Source organism: Myxine glutinosa, chromosome 4, assembly GCF_964187855.1.
Source record: "Myxine glutinosa chromosome 4, kmMyxGlut1.1, whole genome shotgun sequence".
Lineage (NCBI taxonomy): Eukaryota > Metazoa > Chordata > Myxini > Myxiniformes > Myxinidae > Myxine > Myxine glutinosa.
In genome coordinates this window covers 101,874,759-101,891,577 of record NC_136264.1, presented here as the reverse complement: position 1 = coordinate 101,891,577, position 16,819 = coordinate 101,874,759, and the positions used below count along the sequence as shown (strand labels likewise).

The window sequence follows — 16,819 nt, the reverse complement described above, 5'->3', positions numbered from 1 at the left end:
GTGTACGCATGCTCTCCTGAATGCTCTTGGGGGTTACACGAAGTACTGAATTGTAATTTTACTGTCCGTAATCCCAGTCATAATTTAGCTTTTGTTTTTGTTAAAAAAATTTTTTGGCTAATGTGCAAAATAAAGAGATACTTCTGGAAAACGTAGAGAAGTTTAACACAGTACTGTCCATGAATTGAGTTCGATATCAGTTTACATCACTTTCAAGGATCAATTTATTTGTTTCGAAATGTCAAATGTGGTTTTTGTTTCTTTTAAAGGTCACATTAACAAAATCTAGAATAATTTCAACATAATTCCAATGAACTTTTGGTTCTAAGACATCTTGAAAAGTAAGTTCACCCCCACAAAAAAAATATTCCATATTAAATGCCAAGTCTGTGTATATATATATATATATATATATATATATATATATATATATATATATATTGTTACGGTTCTCCACCGCCCTTCTTACCCTTACCACGGCGGGATTAATCCCCTTGTTCTTTCTGGGCTTGGCGGAACCGAGAGACTTGAAACGCCTCTTCCGGGCAAAACGCAAGGTAGGGTTTCGGGACCAAGTCTCGCTCGTACCTAAATCCCTGCGCCGCCATGGAAGCGAGGATGCAAGCCTCACACGAGCCACGTGTGATCTGGGTACACCGAGCAGATTGAGTACCACGTGGTCCGTGCAGTTTTAGGTAGTGGAACCCGATTCGAGCGGTTCTATTCGTACCACGCTTAGCCAATGTGGAAATCACGAGAACGATCGAATGGAAAAGGAAGAACACAGGTTTAATTATTATTCCCACACGTATGTACAAGGATTGGTACGCAGAGACACAGAGCAGCACTTAGTCAGTCTTATCTTATTTCCCAGACTCGGGCCCGTCACACTCACACAGGGAATTGCAGGCAGGTTCATGGTCCGTCCAGACGCGTCGACGTGGTCGTCCAGGAACGGCCCCGTCCGGCTCTCCACGGTCCCAGCACGTCCCGCGAAGATGGCAAGCAGGTGGTGGAAGGGTCCTCGTAGCGCGTCTCCCGAACAAAAGGCAGCCGATGAGGTAGGACGGAAAATGCGCTTCTCTCAGCGCGGCTGGCGGTTACACAGCCGTTATCACTCGCGTAACTTAATGCACTGTACGCAGTTCGGCTTTAAGCTCAACCGAGCGGCGCTTTATATATCAGCGCGTATCCTGGTTCAATGCGCGTCTTTCTTCACTCGCGTATCTCTCAAAGTCCTCTTACACTCACCGCGCTGCTGGAACTCAACTCTCAACCGCTGGTGCTCAGTCCTCTGCTCAGTCCATCAGTTGTCAGTCCTGCCCCGACCCTCCTAGCCGGCCTCGTGTTAATTCGCGCCAAAATGAACAAAAAGCAGTACAAAGAGGCATGAGGCTGGGGCCGGGGAGGCGGGATAGTCAATGGAAGTAGGAGTAGGACCTATTCTCCTTACTCTACTCAACGCAGAACTAACATAGGAAAGGACTAAGCTCACAAATATTAAGAGATAACTACACTATCACGAGGCTACATGTTGTTTGTGTGACTAACTATGAGGGGGAAATTTTAACCTTTATTATACTGACTGTACAAAACTCAAAACCGCAACACTACCCCTCTCCCTCGACAGACTCGTCCCCGAGTCGAACTTACAAAAATTGGAACGACCGGTTTTGAGAAAGATCTGGGAACTAACTTTTACTTTTACATGTGACATATAGATGTGGTTCCCTCTAACATTTACTCTAACCCGTGTATGCGACAGTTTTAAAACACTAAATATGTCCCACCTACTGCGTTGAGTAGCTACTCTAACAGAATGACGCTCACGATTAACCGAATCCAGAATTGGTCAAACTAAACATAGAGCCGGTGGGCAGCATTTTATATACAAGCACAAAAACTTACTTATTTACAATTCTATGACCCAGGACCTGTCCTTTTTGGAAAGAAGATTGGAGGGGAGAGAAAGCACAGCCAAGCACAAAAACACTCAAAAGTCATCATTTGCTGCTTGCCTCTTGCATCTTGCCTCTTGCTGCTTGCATCTTGCATCTTCTGTGTGCGTATATCAAACCGGCAAGCCCCCGGACCGGCATACAGGCTATTCCTGCTCTTCAGGGCTAAATAAACTTACCAATCTTCTCGTCCCTAGCACACCATAATTTAAAAATGCACAACAAATGTGTTCATTTTATTTCATTGCCAAGCAGGGCCAATCTTAGGTGGTCTGACTGCGTGACGTTAATGCCACTCAAAACAAGTGGTCCGAAGATGCAAGGTGATGCTGCAGCAAGGTACTACACAGCAGAGGTGTAAGGCCACAAAACCTGTGGTCCATAAGTGTGTATAATGTGCCGCAAAGTGTTTGTGGCAGCAAGGTGCTGCACAGGTGTAACAAAGTGCAGCAAGGGGTGCTGCACATATGCAGCAAGGTGCAGCAAGGAATGCTGCACAGATGTAGCAAAGTGCAGCAGGGATGCTGCACAGTTCGATGGTGCTGCACAGTTCCACCTTCAAAATGGTCCTGGGGTGGGGGGAGAGACAAAGCACGACCAACTAAGCGGAAAGCGCACAAAGGTACACAGCAATACAAGGTAATACAGCGCAAGGGGCGCGGAAGAGCGAGCAGAGCAGGCTCGTCCCTAGCCGTCCGTGCCCCCCAACGTCGGCTTACACTACCCTAGCCCTTTCTTGTATTTACAAATTCGTCCCTACGTCTTGTCTCCCATATCCCCCTCTAATCCAAATTCGTCTCCCAATCCCTCCCAGGAAGGAAGGAATGGAACAAACAATGTCACTTTACGTCGTGATGCGTCTAACCACTCAATCAGTCTACAAAGCCCTGGTGTGGAGTTTTGTCCTCCTTGGTGAATGGCTGTGGATGGCGTGAAGGGAATTCCTCAATTTCTAACTACACTAACTGACATTAACTCTTAAGCTACCCGGAGTCGTACCCTGCCAATCGGCCTTCTTAAACTATGTGGTTCTAAGAACCGAATTCCCATTGCCCACTCTGTGATGCCCGACGAATTTGGGTCTCACTCCCCAATTTTTCATACTGTGCCCTTGCACAATTTCAGGGCTGGGTCGTGTGGTTCCACTGCCAGGTCCAACTACCTGCGCACCTCCGCCACTGAAGTCGCCACCCGAGCTTACCTGCTCCTGCGACTAACTAACTGGGGAAGGCCCCTCCTGGCTCTTTACCCCCTGATGCCCACCTTGGCATTGGGCTACACGGGTCCTTCTCTTGGATCCTCGGCCCCCACTCACAACTACCCTAACTGGCTCCCAAAGCCTACCTGCGGCCTCACCTGGCCGACAAACTACCAGTACCCCAATAACCATACTCACCAATTAAACCACACGCCCAGCCATTTCACTGACTCATGCACCCTCCAAAGCACTACGTTGCCACTACTTGCACCACAGGTGTCAATATCCAAACAATTTACCTGAGCCCTCTACCTGACTTTACACTACCCACCCCGGGCGTCCGTGATTGGGTTCCATCTCCCCCCACTCACTCCTTCGCACCATGCATTCCACACCAAATATTCTCACACACCAAATTCGCACACCTTTTACCTCGCACACCTTTTGTGTTCACACACCTTTTCCCATACACTTCAACACAACTCCATTTGTCTCAATACACAAATCCTCGCACACACAACATCATCTATCTATCTGCTTTTCCCCTAAGACTCGTGCTTCCCCGTCTTCCCTTTACACTAAGCACACCCTTCGTCATTATCATCTTGCTAAGCTACCTACGTCCCCTCTACAGTACAATGTCACTACTTAACTCTCATGTCTTCTACTGTCATCTAATTCCCTAACAATTATCCTAGCCCTCCCTTGGCTAGCTTCGGTGCCCCATGGAGGTAACCATCGCTGGCCCCCCATGTGCCTAACACTGCCATCCCCCTAATCTAATGCTCATGGGCCCGAAGTGAGGAATGGTAAAACTACCATTCCCCCACGCAGGGTACACTATCCTCATTCGTCCACTACACTGGAGCCTCTCCATGTGGGAATACATCGTCACAGCTTGGCTTCGAAAAGCCGAGCGATCCATGCGGGTGGTTAGTCTACTGTAGGTTTGGTCCGTCTGGCATTTTCGATCCAGGGGAGGAGGCATGGATCCACGCGGTCCCACGCACGATGGCCCAACCACCCACGGTCGGAGCACCGCACCCACCAGGGGGCGCGGCTCCGAACTCTCCTACCTCCCCTTGAACCTCGCCGTTCGCCTTTGCCGCCACGGCGCGGCACCAACCATACAGGGCGGGGGCCAGCACGCATCCTGCACGTCGGTCCTTGTGACACGGCCGTGGCATCGATCCTCGCCGGTCCCTGCCGCACACAACTCACCGAGGGCTCACGTCGGCTATCCGTCGCGCTAAACACTGCCCCGGTCTGTGTCGATGCTTGAGCCGCGTTCTCACCACACCTCGCGACCCACTCCACACTCGCACACCGCGGCGCCCCCATACACTCCATACATTCTGTTACAGCACACTCTCCTCTCACGTCCGCTGATGTGCATTCTCCCTCGCACACCGTACTCGCACCTGCACACCTAGGCGCACTCACACCTTCCACACACTCTGTAACACCCACGTGTGTGCACTCTCCTGTTGCACACCCAATCCTCGTACACTTTTTCCCCACTCTCGGGTGTGCACTCCTTCACACACTCTGTAACACACTCTTCCACACACAGTCCGGTGTGCATTCTCCCTCACACTCTGTAACACACTTTTCTCGCACACACTCGTGCTCCTGTGCACACTTTTCTCTCACACGCGCGCCAGTCGCCCTCGTACACCGCATAATGGACTTCCACGACCGCCCGGGTTTCGTTTCTTTTCCAAGCGCGCCAAAACCCTTTTCGCGCCAAACACATTCCCGCCATTATTCCTACGCACTTTGGGGACCTTCTTCTCCGCCAGCAGCACCTGCAAACTTTTCATTTTGTTAGCAAGCACGACATCACGATGTAAATGCAAACTTTGTTCAGGCTCCATTTCTTTCTCCTGCGCTTCATTCCCCGATTCTACTGTCTGTTCGGTTTCGATTATTTCTTTGAGTTCAATTATTTCCTTTTCTACCTCGACCACCACCGGCGCGCATAAAATTTTCTGTCCAATTCGGCGGCCGTCGGTTTTTCTACACCCCGTGTCGCGATTTCCATACCCTCAGTCAACCTAGCTGCGCTCTGCCCAAGCTCGCTCTCCATGCGCTCCTCACACCGCGTCACCTCGTCGTGTACCAAGGCGACCTCCCCGCTCAACCTGCGCCCAATGTCCTCCCCTATTTCTTTTAATATCTCCCCTCGGATGTCTACTTTTTCACTCATTTTATTTATGTCATTCTTTTGGGCGTCCATTTTCGCATTCAGTTCGTCCTTCATTTCTTTCATTTCGTTGGTGGATTTGTCACCTTGGGCGTCCAATTTCCTCATTATCCGGGCCAGGTATAACCCAATGTCGAGCACGGTCCACTCAGCGGCCCCGGCTGCCCCCGCCACGTGCGAGGCGCCGCCATTTTCTACCGCTGCTGCCGGCCCCTCTTCAATTCTCCCTTCGTCTACCAGCTCTTCCTGTGGGTCCTGGGTCATTAACTCTTCCTTATCGTCTACCTCATCTTCTACCCCCACCGGCATTCGACCGTCTTGGCTAGCCATGGTACGAATATACAATTTGTCTTTTAATACTAAATTTTGGTCGCTCGTAATTTTTGGGCCAATTCGTCCAAAAAATTTTTATTAGGGTTCCAAATCCCACTCCCAGACACCAAATGTTACGGCCAATATGTAAATTTGGTGTCCAAAATTTTGTCCAAAAATTTTGTCCCGGGTTCCAAATCCCCACTCCTGACTACCAAATGTTACGGTTCTCCGCCGCCCTTCTTACCCTTACCACGGGGGGATTAATCCCCTTGTTCTTTCTGGGCTTGGCGGAACCGAGAGACTTGAAATGCCTCTTCCGGGCAAAACGCAACGAGCCACGTGTGATCTGGGTACACCGAGCAGATTGAGTACCACGTGGTCCGTGCAGTTTTAGGTAGTGGAACCCAATTTGAGCGGTTCTATTCATACCACGCTTAGCCAATGTGGAAATCACGAGAACGATCGAATGGAAAAGGAAGAACACAGGTTTAATTATTATTCCCACACATATGTACAAGGATTGGTACGCAGAGACACAGAGCAGCACTTAGTCAGTCTCATCTTATTTCCCAGACTCGGGCCCGTCACACTCACACAGGGAATTGCAGGCAGGTTCATGTTCCGTCCAGACGCGTCGACGTGGTCGTCAAGGAACGGCCCCGTCCGGCTCTCCACGGTCCCAGCACGTCCTGCGAAGATGGCAAGCAGGCGGTGGAAGGGTCCTCGTAGCGCGTCTCCCGAACAAAAGGCAGCCGATGAGGTAGGACGGAAAATGTGCGTCTCTCAGCGCGGCTGGCGGTTACACAGCCGTTATCACTTGCGTAACTTCATGCACTGTACGCAGTTCGGCTTTAAGCTCAACCGAGCGTCGCTTTATATATCAGCGCGTATCCTGGTTCTATGCGCGTCTTTCTTCACTCGCGTATCTCTCAAAGTCCTCTTAGGCTCACCGCGCTGCTGGAACTCAACTCTCAACCGCTGGTGCTCAGTCCTCTGCTCAGTCCATCAGTCCTGCCCCGACCCTCCTAGCCGGCCTCGTGTTAATTCGCGCCAAAATGAACCAAAGGCAGTACAAAGAGGCATGAGGATAGGGAGGCGGGATAGTCAATGGAAGTAGAAGTAGGACCTATTCTCCTTACTCTACTCAACGCAGAACTAACATAGGAAAAGGACTAAGCTCACAAATACTAAGAGATAACTACACTATCGCGAGGCTACATGTTGTTTGTGTGACTATGAGGGGGAAATTTTAAACTTTACTATACTGACTACAAAACTCAAAACCGCATATATATATATATATATATATATATATATATATATATATATATATATATATATATATATGTAGTTGCGGATCTCCCGAAGCCCGTCGACGTACAGAGGGGACCGGACAGGGACTGCCACGAAAACGGGGACCGGACCTCGCACAAGCCACGCTAATCGAATATGCCCGAGCGGTGTGCGTATCACGTGACTCGTACCGTTACCTTTTATTGAACCCGATTCGAGCGGTTCTGTTCGTGCGATGCTAAGCCAATTGTGAAATGACGGGAACAAATCAAATAAGAGGAAGAACACGGTTTATTTACAGCTATACAGGTGAAGAGACACAGAGCAGGCACTTAAGCAGTCTTAACTTATTCCCAGACAAAGGGCCCACTCACTGAATGAATGAATGAATGAATGAATCATCGTTTTAAGGCCATTTTTCCCCGCTAAAGCGGGGGTTAGCCTTGCGGGCCCCATGACAATCATGGTTCCCTGTTTTGAGGCAATGTTTTTATGGCGGATGCCCTTCCTGACGCCAACTCTTGGTCGCCTCTTATGATGCGCAGGGATACGGTGTACCTATTCTAAACTGGGGTAAACACCGGGATCATTCATCCCAGCAAGCTGGTACTCAAATTTGCCGACCTCGGAAGGATGACAGGCTGAGTCAACCCCCCTGGCGTTAATTCAGCGATCGACTGGGATTCGAACCCCAGGATCCTAGGATCCCAAGCCGGCACCCTAACCGCTAAGCCAAAGGGCCCACTCACTCACGCAGGGAAAGTGGGGAAGGAGGAGGGGAAGGGGGAGGGGAAGGGGAGGGGGAAAGGGGTGGGGGAGGGGGAAGGGAGGGGGTAGGGTGGAGGGGGAAGGGAGGGGGGGTAGGGTGGAGGGGGAAGGGGAAGAGGGGGAAGGGGAAGGGGAGGATGGAGGGGGGAGGGAGAGGGGGGGGAGAAGGGGGAGGGGAAGGGGAGGTGGGGGAGGGGAGGGGGAGGTGAGGGAGGGTAAGTGGGGAAGGGGGAGGGGAAGGGGGGAAGGGGAGGGGGAAAGGGGTGGGGGAGGGGGAAGGGAGGGGGGTAGGGTGGAGGGGGAAGGGAGGGGGGTAGGGTGGAGGGGGAAGGGAGGGGGAAGGGGAAGAGGGGGAAGGGGAAGGGGGGAAGGGGAGGATGGAGGGGGGAGGGAGAGGGGGGGGAAGGGGAGGATGGAGGGGGGAGTGGAGGACGGAGGGAGGAGGGGAGGTAACATTACGTTACACACACACAAACTGTGTTTTATATATATAGATGGTCTGGCGGCGGGGATGGAACATCACGTGATCGCTCTGAGCGAATCAGCGTGCTGCTCTGCCACTGGCTCAGATTCCGTGTATAATATTCCTCGCTGAAAAAAAATCGATGTGAAACATGCTACTATCTATGCTAAATCATGCTAAATGCTAATCATGCTAAAATCTATGGTACTTGCTGTGAGTTTATGGCGGCAAGGAACATCAAGTGATCGCTCTGAGCGAATCAGCGCGCTGCTCTGCCACCGCCTCAGATTCCGTGTATAATATTCCTCGCTGAAAAAAAATATGGATCTAAAGATGAAAGAAAAAAAAACCTATGTGGTGTGAATGGCAATGTTCCTCGCTGAAATGTGAAAAAACGCAATCGCTTTTCGCTCTGAATTACGTGCAAACCCGTAACTGTGAGTTTATGGCGGCAAGGAACATCACGTGATCGCTCTGAGCGAATCAGCGCGCTGCTCTGCCACCGCCTCAGATTCCGTGCATAATATTCCTCGCTGAAATGCGCTGAGGTAAAAATATGGTAAAAAAATATTATGAAATAATTTTTTTTAGGTCGGCCATGTCCTTCCCAGGCTCAATGGCCAGGTCTATGCCAAATATCAAGCACGTGAGCCTCTCCGTTTAGGAGTCTATCGGTAACATTACACACACACACACACACACAAACTGTGTTTTATATATATATATATATATATATATATATATATATATATATATATATATATTCATATGCATATATATTCGTATGTATATATACAAGTGAATAAAAAAATTTATGCTAAATTAAAAAGGCAATGTAGGGGATGACAAACTACAGTATAAAAAGGTCCTAAACAAGATGGGGATGATGTTGGTTTGGAGAGTAGCTACCAGTATTGCCATCACATAATCCCTACATCACTGCCTCATTTACACTTCATCAATCATTACTTCAAGCTTCTACCAACATTTCACTGGTGACCACAGTACTTGATTACTCTTGTCGTGTTTTTTCGTGTAGCCACATACTGAGACTGTACAAATTAACAATCCGAGTATAATGTTATATCAGTACATGATCATCAACTTCTTACAAACTGCATGGACATCTCTAATTACAGCATTCTATAATTATCTCCATTTGTGATTGGTTACTCTAAGTTGATAAAAAAAGAAAAGTAGGAAAGACAATTGAAGCTGCAAGAAGTCCCTGAAATTATATAGGAGCTTCTTATACTTCTGCAGAAATTATATATAGGAGCTTCTAATACTTTTATCTAGGCCTAGCCCTAGACAATAGTCTGGAGGCAGTGATGTAGGGATTGTTATGTGACGGCAATACTGTTAGCTACTCTCTAAACCAACATCATCCCGATCTTGTTTATGACCTTTTTTAGAATGTAGTTTGTCATCCCGACCATTCCCTTTTTAATTTAGCATAAATTTTTTTATTAACTTGTGTATATATATGCACTGTATAGTAAAAATGATTGAAGCAACAGAAAAATAAATAAAGGTGCACAGAAGGAGCACATAAACGAAAACAACAACCACAGCCAATCAAAGTTAACCCAGAGCTATCCGTGCCATGAGATCCCGGGCATGTTCCGTTAGCAATCTGCTTGCTATGGCCTTCAAAGAAAGCCATTCCATATCAATCACTTTGCAATCCACTCGGCAAACGATTAAGTGGTGCTTCCATATGTTAGCAAAATGGTCACCACAATCGGATTCAAAACAATACTACAATTAATCAATGAAATGATCAGAAGCATACTGCTATTATGTGTACTCATATTACTGATATTATTTAAATGTGTATTTCATTCTTTTATTGTTACTTCTACTTTTCACTTTTCATTGTTACTTCTACCTAATTCTTTAAGATCTAAAAACATGCAAAACCCCCTCCACCCCCTCTGCACGATGCACAATGGCAGGTTCATAGTTAAGCTTGGCGGAGGGGGTGGGGGGGAATCTTCACACTCAAATAAAAATAACATGACCATTCTAAGCACGTCTGATATATAGATTAATGCACATTTCTACCGCACACACTTGCAAGATACTGCAATTACTTTGCTTCATCATGACTTCTTTGAAAATATCCCAGTTATTTCCCAAGTTGAGAACCAAAACACGGCTTGATTAAGACTCAGCTGAGAAGCACAACTCCCCGAGTTCTGGAACAGGACTACTAACTATATGGGTCTAAGTACTACTACATGTGCATAATTAACATTATTCTAAACTAACCAAACAGCAATTAACCACATAAAAGAAATCTTTTGCTGTAAAGACATGAGAACAATATTCAAAAATAAATAAATGAAATCAACCAGGCATCATGTTTAAAATCAATTTTAAAATCAATTAACGATGCATACCTGTGTGTCATTGTTTTTCGGACACAGCATATCGCTGAGTTCTTCGTGCCTTAAATATAAAGGGAATGTAGAGAAAGGCAAGGGGAGAGTGGGAGGAAACATTACAGAGTGAGAGTCCCGACTGCTACAAAAAAAGATACAGTAGTTGCAAAAATCAGAATACAAGCCAAATAAATGAAAATGAAGATGGTGTTATGTGAAATTAAGAAGAGTTGGGGGTTCCCTGGTGGTGTATGAGTGTTTGAAAACCACAGCAAGTACTGTACATGCACCTCAGATATTTTTGACTACAGTATATGCATGCATATATATGCATATGCATGTTAATGCCCTTCGATGTCCGGGGCCGCACGCGCGCTACACTGGACGGGCCAGCATGTACCTTGCCCTTCGCCGCCAGGCTCGGGTAAAACGCTGAGCCCCATCCGTGATGTGGACTGGGGCTTGAGACAGTGTCCCACGAACGAGGAATTCCCAGTAAGCGCGAGTCATCAGCTCGCGTTGATCAAATCACTGCCCTTTGTACACACCGCCCGTCGCTACTACCGATCGGACGGTTTGATGAGATCCCCGGATCAGCCCCTGCTGATCCCCTGATCAGCCCCCTGTGGTTTTGGAATAAAGGATAATCCCCCTCGTAGGTAGACGCACCACAACATGAAGCCTCGCGATAGTTCAATTATTTCTTAGTGAATGTAAGCGTAGTCCTGTCCTGTGTTAGTTTTGCGTTGAGCAGGCCCGTGAGTAGGGCGGTCTTTTGGCAATAGCATGCCACGTGGCAGGCCTGAACAAGTCTGGCGAGGCCGAAGGGAGGCGCTGCAGGAGGAGTGGCCGGTAAGCAACGAGCCGCCAATCAGGGCTCGAGGGGAGTGGCTAACCACGACGATGAGAGGTTGGGTTTGGAACATTCGAGGAGGGCCGGGGCGGAGCCACGTAACCCTGCTCCGAGCCCCCCCACCACAGTTCCTTGTGAGACGAGAGTTCCCTGTGAGATGAGAGATGAGTTCGGAGTTCTCAGATCAGTTGAGTTCAAGAGAGTTGCGCGTTAGTTCAGTTGAGTCGGAGCCCCTGTGAGAGTGAGTGGAGTCGAGTTGAGCTTGAGAACGCACGAGAACGCGCCGCAGAACGAGTGCATTGAATTGCCGGTGATCGAGATTGTACACGAACTTGCCCCGTGCCCCGTGCCCTGCGCTCTGCGCTGTATTAATCGCGCTTGGGAAGACGACCCATTCCGGGCCACAGATGCGCGATCTCCTCCTGCCTGCTTTCTCCAGCATACGTGCCGTGAACATCAGAGAGCCACGCCGGGCGAGCTGCCCCGGAGCGACCGACGTTTGACGCGCAAACTTCTTCTCTTCTTCTCCCCGTGTGTGAGTGGGCCCTGTGTCTGGGCCTAAGTTAATATTGTTAAGTGCCTGCTCTGTGTCTATATATATATATATATATATATATATATATATATATATATATATATATATATATATATAGTATATATATATGGTTTATATATATGGTTTATATATAAACACGACCGTGTTTTCCAAGGTGGACCTCATCCGGGGCTACCACCAGGTCCCCATCCAACCGGACGACGTCCCGAAGACGGCCGTCATTACCCCTTTCGGCCTCTTCGAGTTCCTGAGGATGCCTTTCGGGTTGAAGAATGCGGCCCAGGCGTTCCAACGGCTTATGGACAGCGTCTTGCGCGACTTACCTTTCCTGTTTGTCTACCTGGACGACATCCTGGTCGCGAGCGCGTCCCGGGAGGAGCACCTGCTCCACCTCCGCACGCTCTTTGAACGCCTGGGCCAGCATGGCCTAATCATCAACCCCGCCAGGTGCCGTTTCGGCGTCGCCACCATCGACTTCTTGGGGCACCGCATCACCAGGCAAGGGGCCGTCCCTTTACCGGCCAAGGTGGAGGTGGTCAGGGATTTCCCGCGACCCCGCACGATCAAGGGGCTCCAGGAGTTCCTGGGCATGGTAAATCTTTACCACCGCTTCGTGCCCCACGTCGCCCAGCTCCTCCGCCCCTTGCACGAGGCCCTCCGGGGCAAGCCGGGCAAAGGTGACATCGCCTGGTCGGCGCCGATGACCGCAGCGTTTGCGGGCGCAAAGCTGGCCTTGGCCGACGCCACCATGCTGGCGCACCCGACGCCCGATGCACCGATCGCCCTCACCACCGACGCGTCGGACTACGCGGTGCACGAGCAGTGGGTGCGTGGTGCTTGGCAACCGCTGGCGTCTTTTAGCCGGCAGCTTCGCCCGCACGAACGCCGCTATAGCACCTTCGACCGCGAGCTGCTCGGGCTCCACCTGGCGGTCCGACACTTCCGCCATCTGCTGGAGAGCCGCCCGTTCACGGCTTTCGTCGACCACAAGCCCCTTGTGTTCGCGATGGCCAAGGTCGCCGAGCCATGGTCGGCACGGCAGCAGCATCACCTCTCTGCCGTGTCCGAGTACACGACGGACATCCGTCACGTGGCGGGTAAGGACAACCCGGTGGCGGATTGCCTTTCCCGGTCCGTCGTGCTCGCGGTCCACCTCGAGGTCGACTATGCCCGGATGGCGGAGGACCAGACCGCCGACCCCGGCGTCCAGGCCTTGCGGACCGCCGCCACGGGCCTCCGCGTCACCGAGGTGCCGTTCGACGCCGCGGGCGCGGCCCTCCTATGCGACGTCTCCCTCGGCCGGCCTCGCCCCATCACGTCCGCTGGCTGGCGGCGCCCAGTTTTCGATGCCATCCACGGCCTGTCCCACCCAGGCCCGAAGGCATCCCAGAATCTCGTCGGGGCGAAGTTCGTCTGGCACGGCCTCCGTTAGGACGTCCGCGACTGGGCCAGGACGTGCCTCGCGTGCCAGCGCGCAAAGGTCCACCGCCACACCCAGGCCCCGTTGGCCCTGTTTGCGGTGCCCGAGCGTCGGTTCGACCATGTGCATGTCGACTTGGTGGGACCTCTGCCCCCCTCGCGGGGGTTCACCCACCTCCTCACCATGGTGGACCACACCACACAGTGGCCGAAGGCCGTCCCATTGGCGGCGACGTCTGCAGCTGATGTGGCGCAGGCCTTCATCGCCACTTGGGTTGCCCGGTTCGGTGCCCCCTCGGACATCTCGTCCGACCGCGGCCCCCTGTTCACCTCGGAGCTCTGGGCCGCGGTGGCGCAAGGGCTCGGGGTGACACTACACCGCACCACGGCCTACCACCCCCAGGCCAATGGCCTGTGCGAGCGCTTTCATCGCTCAATGAAGGCCGCGCTCCGGGCCAGCCTCCGCGACGGCGGCTGGGTCGACAGACTCCCCTGGGTCTTGCTGGGCCTCAGGACGGTGCCCAAGGACGACCTGCGCGCGTCCTCGGCGGAGTTGGTCTTCGGGCAACCACTGCGGGTACCGGGTGAATTTATCCCCGACTCCACGGCTCCTTGGTCCGCGGCGCAACAGCGCTCCGCCCTTCAGGAGACCGCCCGGAGGTTCGCCCCGGTGCCGACGGCACACCACGGTTGCCCGCCTTCCCACGTCGCCCCGGAGCTTCGCACGGCGAAGTACGTCTTCGTCTGGCACGACGCCCACCGGGCACTGCTACGGCCCCCGTACGACGGGCCGTTCCGCGTGCTGGAGACCGGGGACAAATTTTTCACCATCGACATCGGCGGTGTCCCAGATCGCATCTCCGTGGACCGCCTCAAGCCGGCCCACCTCAATCCGGACCACCCCCGCAAGCAGCTCTGCCTCCGCGTCGAGGCCACCCCCCGGCGGTCGGACCCCCGGCACCCACCAGCCCCGCCGTCCCGCCACCCCCCAGACAGGCACCCATCGCCAGGGGGCGTTTCGGCCGGGTCATCCGGCTTCCCTGCAAACTCACCCTTCAGGTGCGTGGGAATTCTGGGGGGGCGCGTGTGGCGGACACAAGGGACACGAATTCAGCGCACCAGCAGGTGGCGCGAACGTCCAGGCGGGGAACTGGAATGCATGCCCCGCCTATCGACCGATCGGCCACGCCCGGGGACTAGGCGTGGCCTCGGGATATATATGCGGGCTCTAAGCTCGAGCCCGCTCAGTGCTGCAGTACGAGCTTTGGAATAAAGACTCTTTGTTATACAAACGCGTTGTGGCCTACCTCTCTGGCAATCGAGTCGTGTGTGCGCAGCACCCACACTATATTGTTTTTCCAATTTTCAAATTTTTCCAATTTTCCAGTTTTTCCAAACACGATGGAATAATATTTACCGATATGAACAGTGACGTGGCTTTTATTGAAATTCTACAAATATTGTTTAGATTTTGATGAGAATTATGAACCTGCCGCGAATGCGGAAGTGGACAGTTTACGCAATGAGCGGCAAAAAGGCAAAAGGCGTGAAGTGCTGGAGATGAGAGTTGGGATGACTAACTGGAGATGAGATGACTGCAGATGAAAGTTGGAATGACTGACTGGAGATTAAAGTTTAAAAGACTGACTGGAGATGAGATGACTGGAGATGAAAGTTTAGAAGACTGACTGGAGATGAGATGACTGGAGATGAAAGTTGGAATGACTGACTGGAGGTGAAAGTTTGGATGACTGACTGGAGATGAGCGTTGGAATGATTGACTGGAGATGAGATGACTGGAGATGAATGTTGGAATGACTGACTGGAGATAAGAGTTGGGATGACTGATTGGAGATAAAAGTTGGGATGACTGACTGGAGATGAGATGACTGGAGATGAAAGTTGGAATGACTGACTGGAGGTGAAAGTTTGGATGACTGACTGGAGATGAGCATTGGAATGATTGACTGGAGATGAGATGACTGAAGATGAAAGTTAGGATAACTGACTGGAGATGAGACTTGGGATGACTGACTGGAGATGAGAGTTGGGATGACTGACTAGAGATGAGTGTTGGGATGACTGACTGGAGATGAGATGACTGGAGATGAAAGTTTAGAAGACTGACTGGAGATGAGATGACTGGAGATGAAAGTTGGGATGACTTACTGGAGATGAGATGACTGGAGATGAATGTTGAAATGACTGACTGGAGATAAGAGTTGGGATGACTGATTGGAGATAAAAGTTGGGATGACTGACTGGAGATGAGATGACTGGAGATGAAAGTTGGAATGACTGACTGGAGGTGAAAGTTTGGATGACTGACTGCAGATGAGTGTTGGAATGATTGACTGGAGATGAGATGACTGGAGATGAAAGTTGGGATAACTGACTGGAGATGAGAGTTGGGATGACTGACTGGAGATGAGAGATGGGATGACTGACTAGAGATGAGTGTTGGGATGACTGACTGGAGATGAGTGTTGGGATGACTGACTGGAGATGAGAGTTGGGATGACTGACGAGATGAGTGTTGGGATGACTGACTGGAGATAAAAGTTTGGATGACTGACTGGAGATGAGAGTTGGAATGATTGACTGGAGATTAGATGACTGGAGATGAAAGTTGGGATGACTGACTGGAGATGAGAGTTGGGATGACTGACTGGAGATGAGCCTTGGGATGACTGACTGGAAATGAGTGTTGGGATGACTGAGTGGAGATGAAAGTTTGGATGACTGACTAGAGATGAGTGTTGGGATGACTGACTGGAGATGAGAGTTGGGATGACTGACTAGAGATGAGTGTTGGGATGACTGACTAGAGATGAGTGTTGGGATGACTGACTGGAGATTAAAGTTTGGATGACTGACTGGAGATGAGAGTTGGAATGATTGACTGGAGATGAAAGTTGGGATGACTGACTGGAGATGAGATGACTGGAGATGAAAGTTGGATGCACCATTACGATCCTGAGAATAAGAGACGGTCATGGAGTACCACCACAAAGGATCACCAGGCCAGACTTGGCTCCGTCAGGTCTTCATCTCTTCCACAAACTTAAGGAACGCAAGAAAGCTCACCATGCACGACAGCTTTTGGGATCCTGTCTTACAGATATTTCTCTGTACTTATGATTATGCTTCAGTGACGAATTGCACCTTGAAAATAGAATTATGTGAGCTATTCCACTCCATGGTTTTCCTTATTTATATATGTATTTTTCCATGTTGAAAACACAATTCTATGGTGATCTTCCACTGAAATTTTAGCCATTTTTTGAGCTAATAGTTAATCCTAATAGATCTGTATTCTGCAGTACAAAAAGTAGGTTTTTAGCTTCATGAATGTGGAGAGAGGAACAACTGATGCTAATTACGAAGAATATCTGCCAGTGAG

General features: G+C 50.5%; 1 protein-coding gene across 2 annotated transcripts in view; it reads right to left on the bottom strand.

The window, feature by feature from the left end:
- The window catches only part of LOC137425053 (cellular tumor antigen p53), an 88,134-nt gene that overhangs the window by 56,417 nt on the left and 14,898 nt on the right, over positions 1-16,819 (bottom strand). For both annotated transcript variants that reach the window (XM_078776235.1, XM_078776236.1), the window contains exon 3: positions 10,607-10,655. In XM_078776235.1, the coding sequence (XP_078632361.1) occupies positions 10,607-10,655 (49 nt within the window). The remainder of the gene's footprint in view (positions 1-10,606; positions 10,656-16,819) is intronic.